We start from the raw sequence: 12672 nt of genomic DNA on the forward strand, positions 1-12672 counted from the left end.
GCTAATTTAAAGGGACATAAGAGACAGTTTCTTTCCTGAAGTCACACAGACCAATAAAGAATTTGAAAGAATATCCAGTATAGACCAGGGGCCGTATTCAGAAAAAGAAAAATCTTGCCACTAGGAGGACTCCTAAACAGCAATAAAAGTTTCCTCTTAAAACCTAAACACAAAGCTGCTAAGACAAACTTTTACTAAGGATTTGGGAAAAGTCTTAAGCTAAGAGAAAGGGCGGGGTTGAACCCGTTGCTATGGATGATGTTATGTTCCACAAACAAGCTGAATGACTATACCCGAAGTGATTGGCTGACAGGGGAGGGGTCTCTGTCAGTGAATTCACCTTTGCAGTACCGTAGATGGATGTCATGTTGTCACATTGAAATTAAGATATTAAATGAAAAATGTAGGGTGTCACTGATTAAACATGAAACCAAGAATGACATACTGACTAGTCAAGACATGTTCAGCAAATTGTCAGCCTCTTACATGTCTGGCAGCTCATAAAGAAATGCATGTTTATCTTTTGAAGGTGCAATAATTCTTGCAATTATGTGTCCCATCTCCCATCTATAGAACCAACTACACCAGGTGGTCCATCTATGTCCCATCTCCCATCTATAGAACCAACTACACCAGGTGGTCCAGCTATGTCCCATCTCCCATCTATAGAACCAACTACACCAGGTGGTCCAGCTATGTCCCATCTCCCATCTATAGAACCAACTACACCAGGTGGTCCAGCTATGTCCCATCTCCCATCTATAGAACCAACTACACCAGGTGGTCCAGCTATGTCCCATCTTCCATCTATAGAACCAACTACACCAGGTGGTCCAGCTATGTCCCATCTCCCATCTATAGAACCAACTACACCAGGTGGTCCAGCTATGTCCCATCTCCCATCTATAGAACCAACTACACCAGGTGGTCCAGCTATGTCCCATCTCCCATCTATGGAACCAACTACACCAGGCGGTCCAGCTATGTCCCATCTTCCATCTATAGAACCAACTACACCAGGTGGTCCAGCTATGTCCCATCTCCCATCTATAGAACCAACTACACCAGGTGGTCCAGCTATGTCCCATCTCCCATCTATAGAACCAACTACACCAGGTGGTCCAGCTATGTCCCATCTCCCATCTATGGAACCAACTACACCAGGCGGTCCAGCTATGTCCCATCTATAGAACCAACTATACCAGGTGGTCCAGCTATGTCCCATCTCCCATCTATAGAACCAACTACACCAGGTGGTCCAGCTATGTCCCATCTCCCATCTATGGAACCAACTACACCAGGCGGTCCAGCTATGTCCCATATTCCATCCATAGAACCAACTACACCAGGTGGTCCAGCTATGTCCCATCTCCCATCTATAGAACCAACTACACCAGGTGGTCCAGCTATGTCCCATCTCCCATCTATAGAACCAACTACACCAGGTGGTCCAGCTATGTCCCATCTCCCATCTATGGAACCAACTACACCAGGCGGTCCAGCTATGTCCCATCTTCCATCTATAGAACCAACTACACCAGGTGGTCCAGCTATGTCCCATCTCCCATCTATAGAACCAACTACACCAGGTGGTCCAGCTATGTCCCATCTCCCATCTATAGAACCAACTACACCAGGTGGTCCAGCTATGTCCCATCTCCCATCTATGGAACCAACTACACCAGGCGGTCCAGCTATGTCCCATCTATAGAACCAACTACACCAGGTGGTCCAGCTATGTCCCATCTCCCATCTATAGAACCAACTACACCAGGTGGTCCAGCTATGTCCCATCTCCCATCTATAGAACCAACTACACCAGGTGGTCCAGCTATGTCCCATCTCCCATCTATAGAACCAACTACACCAGGTGGTCCAGCTATTTCCCATCTCCCATCTATAGAACCAACTACACCAGGTGGTCCAGCTATGTCCCATCTCCCATCTATGGAACCAACTACACCAGGTGGTCCAGCTATGTCCCATCTATAGAACCAACTACACCAGGTGATCCAGCTATGACCATGAAGTCGGCTTTGTTTCTTTGTAGTTGGCGAACATAATGAGGATACTGAATTATTTGATATCATGATATGGGGTCTGGGGAGGGCGTTTATTGTTTCATATAATATTCTACTGACAGATTACTGAGATACACAGCTCCGGACCACTGCAGCTTTTTCTTTCTTTTCCAAAATTTGTTGAAAAGGAAAGTTTTGAGTAAGGAATAGAAGCGTTCAATTCGCAGTGGTCTCTTAATTTTAACCCTTTTGTTCCTCACTCAAAACCTTTTTTGGAAAGGAAAGAAAAAGGTCCAGTGGTCTCTTAATTGTTTCCAGAGCTGTATATAGTTTGTCCGCGCTGCATAGCTGCATTTCCCCTGTGGTCAAGTAGTGTTGAGTTGTCAGAACCTTGATCTCAAAGTCAATGTATTTTATTTGTCAAGTTCACCAAATAACATGGGTCATTCTGAACAAAGACATTCTTGTGACATGGCACGTGACATCTATGTAGTAATTAAGACATATATAAAGCAGAAATAATAAACTGTACATCATGGATGTTGCTGGGTTTTTGTGACGACTGGGCCCTCTGCTGCCTCTCCTCCCCCTGCAGCAGGCAGGCCTCAGCGGTCGACGTCACCGCTGAGACACCACACCCCTCTCATCAGTTCATCTCACCTGTTGTCTTGTTTAGTGCACCTGGTCCTTCTGACACCACGCCCCTCCCATCAGTTCATCTCACCTGTTGTCTTGTTTAGTGCACCTGGTCCTTCTGACACCACGCCCCTCCCATCAGTTCATCTCACCTGTTGTCTTGTTTAGTGCACCTGGTCCTTCTGACACCACGCCCCTCCCATCAGTTCATCACCTGTTGTCTTGTTTAGTGCACCTGGTCCTTCTGACACCACACCCCTTCCATCAGTTCATCTCACCTGTTGTCTTGTTTAGTGCACCTGGTCCTTCTGACACCATGCCCCTCCCATCAGTTCATCTCACCTGTTGTCTTGTTTAGTGCACCTGGTCCTTCTGACACCACGCCCCTCCCATCAGTTCATCACCTGTTGTCTTGTTTAGTGCACCTGGTCCTTCTGACACCACGCCCCTCCCATCAGTTCATCTCACCTGTTGTCTTGTTTAGTGCACCTGGTCCTTCTGACACCACGCCCCTTCCATCAGTTCATCTCACCTGTTGTCTTGTTTAGTGCACCTGGTTCTTCTGAGATTGACTCTGCTGTTTCCGCAGCACCTTCTCTCAGTCCAGACAGTTGTTTCTGTTTGTTGGTAAAGTGACAGCATCCCTGACCAGTTCTATGATCATAATACTCTTGGGTTGTTTCTGTTTGTTGGTGAAGTGACAGCATCCCTGACCAGCTCTATGATCATAATACTCTTGCGATTAAGGCGATACCTTGTTATAGTGACTTAGGAGACCTCTTGACTACTCATAACTTTTCACAGATTTAGAAGTGGGTTTTATTCCTAAAATGCTTTGTGAATTTCTCTTAGGCCAAAAGTTTGGACTGACACGGCCATTTTATTTTAAGAGTTACTCCTAAATCAGCAAGATATGAGTTTCTTTTAGCCTTTGTGAATATGGCCCCAGATCCCAAATCTATTGGGTGAAATATTAAAAGGACATCTGGTGGAATATCAAGGATTTAATAAACACATTATATTGTACAGTTTATTTAATTTCTGTTATTTACATTTATATAGAGTTTTGCTCTGGCACCTTGTTAAAAAACAATGTACATAGTAGATAATAACACACAACAAAATTAACAATTACATTTTAGATAGTTTTTTTCTAACTACTTTGGAAATGTAAACATTTGTTTCCCATCACAATAAAACCTTTTGAATTGAATAAATATGAAAACAGAGGGAGAGAAGAGAGGAAGAGAATAGAGAAGGAGAGGGGGAGTTGAAGGAGGAAATGGGGAGAGCAGGAGCGGAAGAAAGGAAGAGAAGAGGAACGGGTGGAAAGGAGACGAAGAGAGGAAGGAGGAGAGGAAGAGAGGAGAGGAAGAGAGAATGAGAGGGAGAGAAAAGAAAAGGGAGAGAAGGAGAGGAAGTGAGAGGAGGGAGAGCAGGGGAGAGGGAGGAAAGAGGAGGATATGAGAGACAAAGAGGATGAGGAGGAAAGAGATGACAAGAACAGAGAGGAAGAGGAAGGGAGAAGAAGATGAGAGGAGGAAGAGAGGAGGGAGTAAGGTGTAATTCAAGAGAAAAGAAAGACAGGATGAGAGGGAGACACCAGAGGAGGATAGGGGAGGTGAAGAGAGGAGGAAAGAGGAGGAGGAAAAGGATATAAGGAGATGAAGAGGGGAGCAGAAGGGACAAAGACGAGAGGGAGAGAGGAAAGAAGTAGAGGGGGAGAAGAAAAGAGGAGTAGAGAAAGAGGAGTAGAGGAAAATAGGAGAAGACAAGAGGGCAGGAAGTGATGATGACAGAGAGGAGCAGAAGGAGAGATTAGGAGAGGAAGAGGAAGAGAGGACAGGATAAGAGAAGGGGAGGGGAGGAAGAGGAGAACATGCAAAAAAAAAGTACAGAGGAGAGGGAGAGGAGAGGAGGATGGGGAGTTGAAGAGAGGAGGAAAGAGGGAGAGGAGATGAGGAAAAGAGGAGCAGAAGAGGGAGAGAGGAGAGTAGTAGAAGAGGAAAGGAAAGGGGGAGTAGAGAAAGAAAAGTAGAGGAAAAGAAGACAAAGCTGGAGAGAGAACAGGAGAAAATAGGGAGGTGAGAGAAGGACAGTAAGATGGGAGTTGAATAGAGGAGAGGAAAGAAGAGAGGAGCAAGGATGAGGAGAGGAAAAGAGGAGAGAAGCAAGGATGAGGAGAGGAAAAGAGGAGAGAGGGGCAAGGATGAGGAGTGGAAAAGAGGAGAGAGTGTGTGGAAGAGAAGCAGAAAAGCAGAGAAACAGCAGGAGAGAGGAGGTGACAAACTACAGTGTCCTACTGAACATGACCATGATTGGAGTGAAACATCATGTTGTGTTTGACACAGGGACCATCTGACACAGAGACACTGAGGAGTCAGAATAAACCCCAAACCCTGGATAGAGGGGCTCAGTGAATGTGGTGTTGAATGTGTACAGGTGGGTCAGTGTGTCAGAGGAGACCCTGTAGAAGGACAGAGTGCCGGCTGGCCAGTCCAGATACACTCCTACTCTGTGGGGGTCTGAGGAGGTGACAGGTATGACAGTTCTCTTCTTATTGTGCCAGACAGAGTAAAGGTCATTATAACAGACCAGAATCCAGGATGTGTCAGTGTTTCCAAGACCACAGTCACCACCTCCTCTCCTGTTGATTCCTTTATATGTCACTCCTAACACAGTCCCTCCCCCACTCCACTCTACCTCCCAGTAACAGCGTCCACACAGACCCTCTCTACACAACACCTGTGACCAGACCTCAAATCTCTCTGGGTGATCAGGATACAGCTGCTCCTCTCTCCTCCATGTCACCTTTCTGTTCTCCTTAGACAGAGAGAGTTTTCTGTTTACTGTGTTTGGGTCCAGTGTGAGATCACAGACATCTGATGGATGAGACCAAGACAAAATATTACACATCATCATCATTCATATTATACACACACAGAAACACACACACACACACGTATCAGAGGCAGAGGTGTCATGGGTGTGATGATAACATGGCCAATCACTGGGGTGTTTCTAGTGTTGTGGAAATTTCTTTATACAATGTATTCTCACTGATTAAAGGACTGAGTCCCACTGTTAAAATAGGTAGAGGAATGTGTGGGATCTGGTATTTGCATAGGAGGCATCTATTGTCTGTCCAGATGCAGATCAATGGGTTTTAGGACAGGATAGGAGAAGATACACAACAGGGGGAGTAAGGTCAGGTGGCCCCTTTGGGTAAACACAACAGTAAACATTATGGCAGGAAGGATAAGGTGGGGGAAGATAGCATTTGACTTGTGTGATAGAACAAAGGGAAAGGTGTTTGATTGATATGAGACAGATGGCAGCATCTTAACACACCCCTTTTCCTATGTAATAAATACTGTCGAAATTATGTTTTTATTTAGAAACTATTCACTGTTACTTTGTAACCTGTATACTTTCTCCTTGCAAGCAAGATTAAAACCGTTTATTGCGCAATTGATTTCTCCTGTCTTACCTACCATTTTCATAGAACTATTTGGATTTTAGAAATTGCCATCACACTAGGCATGCAGAATGAAACGAATATGCACTAACACACAAACACACGCAGAATAGAAAAAACACAAACATTCACAGACATATATACACAACCCCCCCAACATATATACTTGAACACACCAGCTGTATTTGTGTTCTGTATAATAAATCACTTACATTTCTTCGGTCCGGATTTTAACCTCCACTCTCCACCATGATCCATACTGTGGAAGAAGCAGAGGAGCAGCCTGTCATTCAATGACACACAACCTGTCTTACACACACACACACTACATACATGCAACACAAGCAACCACATAACCCCCCTCCACCCATCACACACCATACACAACCCCTCCTCCAATAACACACCATACACAACCCCTCCTCTAATAACACACCATACACAACCCCTCCTCCAATAACACACCATACACAACCCCTCCTCTAATAACACACCATACACAACCCCTCCTCCAATAACACACCATACACAACCCCTCCTCTAATAACACACCATACACAACCCCTCCTCCAATAACACACCATAAACAACCCCTCCTCCAATAACACACCATACACAACCCCTCCTCCAATAACACACCATACACAACCCCTTCTCTAATAACACACCATACACAACCCCTCCTCCAATAACACACCATACACAACCCCTCCTCCAATAACACACCATACACAACCCCTCCTCCAATAACACACCATATACAACCCCTCCTCCAATAACACACCATACACAACCCCTCCTCTAATAACACACCATACACAACCCCCCTCTAATAACACACCATACACAACCCCTCCTCCAATAACACACCATACACAACCCCTCCTCTAATAACACACCATACACAACCCCCCTCTAATAACACACCATACACAACCCCTCCTCCAATAACACACCATACACAACCCCTCCTCTAATAACACACCATACACAACCCCTCCTCCAATAACACACCATACACAACCCCTCCTCCAATATCACACCATACACAACCCCTCCTCTAATAACACACCATACACAACCCCTCCTCCAATAACACACCATACACAACCCCTCCTCCAATAACACACCATACACAACCCCTCCTCTAATAACACACCATACACAACCCCTCCTCCAATAACACACCATACACAACCCCTCCTCTAATAACACACCATACACAACCCCTCCTCCAATAACACACCATACACAACCCCTCCTCTAATAACACGCCATACACAACCCCTCCTCTAATAACACGCCATACACAACCCCTCCTCTAATAACACACCATACACAACCCCTCCTCCAATAACACACCATACACAACCCCTCCTCCAATAACACACCATACACAACCCCCCTCTAATAACACACCATACACAACCCCTCCTCCAATAACACACCATACACAACCCCTCCTCTAATAACACACCATACACAACCCCTCCTCTAATAACACACCATACACAACCCCTCCTCCAATAACACACCATACACAACCCCTCCTCCAATAACACACCATACACAACCCCTCCTCCAATAACACACCATACACAACCCCTCCTCCAATAACACACCATACACAACCCCTCCTCTAATAACACACCATACACAACCCCTCCTCTAATAACACACCATACACAACCCCTCCTCTAATAACACACCATACACAACCCCTCCTCCAATAACACACCATACACAACCCCTCCTCTAATAACACACCATACACAACCCCTCCTCTAATAACACACCATACACAACCCCTCCTCTAATAACACACCATACACAACCCCTCCTCCAATAACACACCATACACAACCCCTCCTCTAATAACACACCATACACAACCCCTCCTCTAATAACACACCATACATAACCCCTCCTCCAATAACACACCATACACAACCCCTCCTCCAATAACACACCATACACAACCCCTCCTCCAATAACACACCATACACAACCCCTCCTCCAATAACACACCATACACAACCCCTCCTCTAATAACACACCATACACAACCCCTCCTCTAATAACACACCATACATAACCCCTCCTCCAATAACACACCATACACAACCCCTCCTCTAATAACACACCATACACAACCCCTCCTCCAATAACACACCATACACAACCCCTCGTCCAATAACACACCATACACAACCCCTCATCTAATAACTCACCATACACAACCCCTCCTCCAATAACACACCATACACAACCCCTCCTCCAATAACACACCATACACAACCCCAAACTACACTTAATACCCCAAAATGAGTCCCCATAAAAATAATATGCTTGATTAGACACAATAGATACAAAGAGCAAACCTCCCAATCACTGGAAGTCATCTTTAAGAATGTACATAAATAAAAGATAATAATAGTTTAATTATAAGGTTTTAATGTTTGTTTCTAAAACAGTGAACAAACTATCCATAATGACTGTGTTGATGGGATTGAGGATAGATGAATGTTTGCTCACAAACTCAGTGCTCTTTCCACGCATACATAATGGTGATTAGATTTTGTATGATCTCTAAAGTCATGTGACACAAGGCTTTTTCCAGTTCCAAGACCCTGACTTTGATGGAAAGGAGAAGCAGGAACATTGGGAAGGAAGAGTGACTGCATGTGTCACACTGAGTGACGGTGATCATGAGACTGTTATAGAAATGTACTGAGTTGGTGTCATAAATAAAAGACAACTGGGTAATATGGACCCTGTGTTCTGTTTAGAAGCAGAGGTCAGGAAGGGGAGGGGTACTATGGACCCTGTGTTCTGTTTAGAAGCAGAGGTCAGGAAGGGGAGGGGTACTATGGACCCTGTGTTCTGTTTAGAAGCAGAGGTCAGGAAGGGGAGGGGTACTATGGACCCTGTGTTCTGTTTAGAAGCAGAGGTCAGGAAGACACAGGTGAACAGGGAGACAGTGGTGGACGTCTTTTTACACAAGGAAGTGGGGTGATGAGGTCCAGCTGAGATTGTATGGGAAGGATTTGGAGAGGGTGGGGGTCTTTAGATTCCTTGGGGTGTATTCTGATGCCAGACTGACTTGGATTGAGCACGTTGAGAGAGTTGAGGAGAAGTGGATAAATGTATTGTCTGGACTGAGATGATGGTGGCAGAAGCAGTGGAATGGAGACACTACAGACAGACACCTGTTCAGAATACAGGGTGTAGTTGGGGATGGAAGGAGGGCAGCTAGGAGCAGAGTGGAGGAATCTGTGTTAACTAGACTGTGGGTGGGACACAGTCATTTAAACAATACATTACATCTGATAGGGAAACATCCAACAGGTCAGTGTGACCATTGTCAGGAAGTTGAGACAGTGGATCATGTGTTGAGGCAATGTGGGTGATATGAGGGGGAGAGGCTGAGATTAAGACTGGTTTTAAGAGGAGAAGGGATGAGTTGAGTTTAAATCATATTTTGGGTTTGGTGTGTTCAGTCACAGTGATAAAATATTTATTTATATTTCAGGGGAAAACTGAATTTCATGGATACAGTAAATAATGTTTTCCTCAAATTAACAATGATTGTTCCTGCTACACAAAATGATTGCAGGTTGGCAAGACTGTATTAGGCACATATTATATAATGCAAAAAATATGGCAACTTAATACCACATTGCTGATTACTGATAGAGAAAACATCTACAGGACTTACTTGAGTTTCTCCAGTCTCCAGTGTGGATCCTCCAGTCCAGCAGAGAGCAGTCTGACTCCCAAGTCTCCTGGGTGATTGTAGCTCAGATCCAGTTCTTTCAGGTGTGAGGGGTTTGACATCAGAACTGAGACCAGAGAAGCACAGCCTTCCTTTGTGATCAGACAGCCTGACAGCCTGCACAGAGGTAATCATGATTTCACAAATGACTCACATTAACAAAGTCTCTGAACTTTGAAGTACTGATGCGCAACCAAGGCTTTTTGAACCCTTTGAAGAATTACAAAAATATGAAATAGCGACTAAAGATGAATTCAGTTACTAAACTAAAAAGTTCACAATAATGACATCTTCTGATCAGCAATAAATAATTTGAAGTTAAGAGTTCAGTCAGAATGGGGGGGTTGCCTCCCAGGTAAACACTTATTTTAAACTGTTCATCCATTGTAATGTTTAGGATAAAGTGTCATAGCATATATAAAATGAAACAAATTATTTGAACATTAATTGATAGTGTCTCATGTCACTGCCTGTAACCCATGTCCCAACACCACCTATTTGACCAACCTGTTGTAGAATGTACATAAACTGGTGAATTAGGTGTTAAGTAGAGGTCAGTGAGTGAAAGCAACTTGGCATCCAAGACAGAACTGGGAGCATTTTACAACAAGGTTTAAAAAAGGCATGTAATCAAATATTCAGACATCACTGATCACAAGATTTTGAAGAAGTAACTTTCCATTTTGAAAATATGACTAAATCTAACAACCTAGCCCTTGGTAAATAAATCTCAATTGAAAAGAAACCAGTTTTTCAAAAGAAAACTATTTACAAAACACGATTTCAGCTGCCACTCTGCTATTGTTGATCAGGAGATTGAACTAAACTCTCCAATCAAGGGTTGCTTTGAAATGTCAACCTATTCTAATCCATGTTAAAGGGCTGAGTCTTGTATCGGTGTAATACCATTTGATTGATGACGTACGAAGCCTCGTTTGATCACATGCTTTTTCCAAATCCTCTTGTAAAATACAGGCTTCTATGGTTGTTTGGTGCTTGAGACTTTCAAACACCGCCCTCTACTGGTCACCTTATTTAGTTGTTTGCATTATAAGTCCATCGATGCCCCAGTGGGTAGTGTCACCGACTCTCACTCTGTGACTTGTTATGGTGCCAGATCATGATTAACTTTTTAAAGTGCAAACGATACTGTTTATTGTTGTTTATTATTAATTATTTATATTTTGTGTATCTTATGAAACACTTGCCTTAATAATACAAAACATTACAATGGATGCATAGTTGTGTCTGGAAAGACAAGAAGAATGTGGATATGAACCGGGCGTTTTGAATGTGGATATGAACCGGGCATTTTGAATGTGGATATGAACCGGGCATTTTGAATGTGGATATGAACCGGGCGTTTTGAATGTGGATATGAACCGGGCGTTTTGAATGTGGATATGAACCGGGCACCGTTGAGTCCTCTGCTTAGGACTCAACAGTTACCTCACACAGGTGGGAGAGGAAGGATGTTCACTGATGTGCAGGAAACTGCCATTGTTGATATGGTCATCAGAAACAATGGCATAAAACTCACTGAGAAAGCAATATAAATGTGAACAAATCCAATGTGCAGGTGTGTACATTAAAATAATCAACACAACATATGTAAAATACGTGAAGAAATCAAATGAACAGCACTGATTGTACGTCTGTTCTCTCCTTCATAAAGAAATAAGGAGCTTCTGGCCTAACACTTTGTTCACTTGAGATAAAAAATTTACAATAAAAATGTCAGCATATTTACTTTTTTCAGTTTAACTTACCTTCCATTCGTTACAATGTAGCGGGTGGTGTTCATGATGACTCAAGAGATGTGAAGTGCTTTTTTACCGATTTGTTTTGGATGTTCTGTAGACAGGGTGACCACTGACCCTCTTTGATTAAGTTTCCCTCAGAACTCTTGTAAAACCCAAAATGTGACTACACTTCAGATTTGGTCATATTAGAAGGCTGAAAAATCTCCTGAGTGCTGTCACTGCCTTCTGCAAAATATTCACACTAAACAAAACCCATGTTGCGTGCAGCGCCTGCATCAGACTGTCGCAAACATTGGTTGATGCTGAACAGTATGTAGCGAGAGAGATTTTCAAAGCGCGGTAATCAAACACGGTTTTAATTATAATTTTAATTTGAAACTGTAATACTAATCACTGGGAATTTTACCGATGTTTATCGTGGTCCCAGCTCTCTTCAAGTCATTGACCAGGTCCTGCCATGTAGTTCTGTGCTGATCCCTCACCTTCCTCATGATCATTGATGCCCCACGAAGTGAGATCTTGCATGGAGCCCCAGACCGAGGGAGATTGACGGTCATCTTGAACTTCTTCCATTTTATAATAATTTCGCCAACCGTTGTTGCCTTCTCACCAAGCTGCTTGCCTATTGTCCTGTAGCCCATCCCAGCCTTGTGCAGGTCTACAATTTTATCCCTGATGTCCTTACACAGCTCTCTGGTCTTGGCCATTGTGGAGAGGTTGGAGTCTGTTTGATTGAGTGTGTGGACAGGTGTCTTTTATATTTATGTATTTATAAAAATAACTGGCTAGATGGTCTAATACATTTTGTATTTTATTGTTATGGCCAGAAAATATTGACACAAAGATGTTTGCAAATTTAAGGAAATTCATACATATCTCTGCGCTAATTGATGGGAGAAAATGTGTTTTTTGACAACATTTATAGTCCATTTGCAATTGTAATTAACGGAAAAGCTTGCAACAATAATTTGAAATAAATCACTTGTTATAAAATTCTAA

General features: G+C 43.4%; 1 protein-coding gene across 1 annotated transcript in view; it reads right to left on the bottom strand.

Annotated features, from left to right (window-relative positions):
- LOC117592790 (NLR family CARD domain-containing protein 3-like) overlaps positions 1 to 12672 on the bottom strand; it is a gene marked incomplete at its 3' end in the record, with an annotated part of 85799 nt that overhangs the window by 41533 nt on the left and 31594 nt on the right. The window contains exon 10 of the mRNA XM_034295442.1: positions 9854 to 10027. Coding sequence (XP_034151333.1) covers positions 9854 to 10027 — 174 coding nt within the window. The remainder of the gene's footprint in view (positions 1 to 9853; positions 10028 to 12672) is intronic.

The sequence above is a fragment of the Esox lucius genome, chromosome 11 (assembly GCF_011004845.1).
Source record: "Esox lucius isolate fEsoLuc1 chromosome 11, fEsoLuc1.pri, whole genome shotgun sequence".
In the NCBI taxonomy this organism is placed as follows: Eukaryota; Metazoa; Chordata; class Actinopteri; order Esociformes; family Esocidae; genus Esox; species Esox lucius.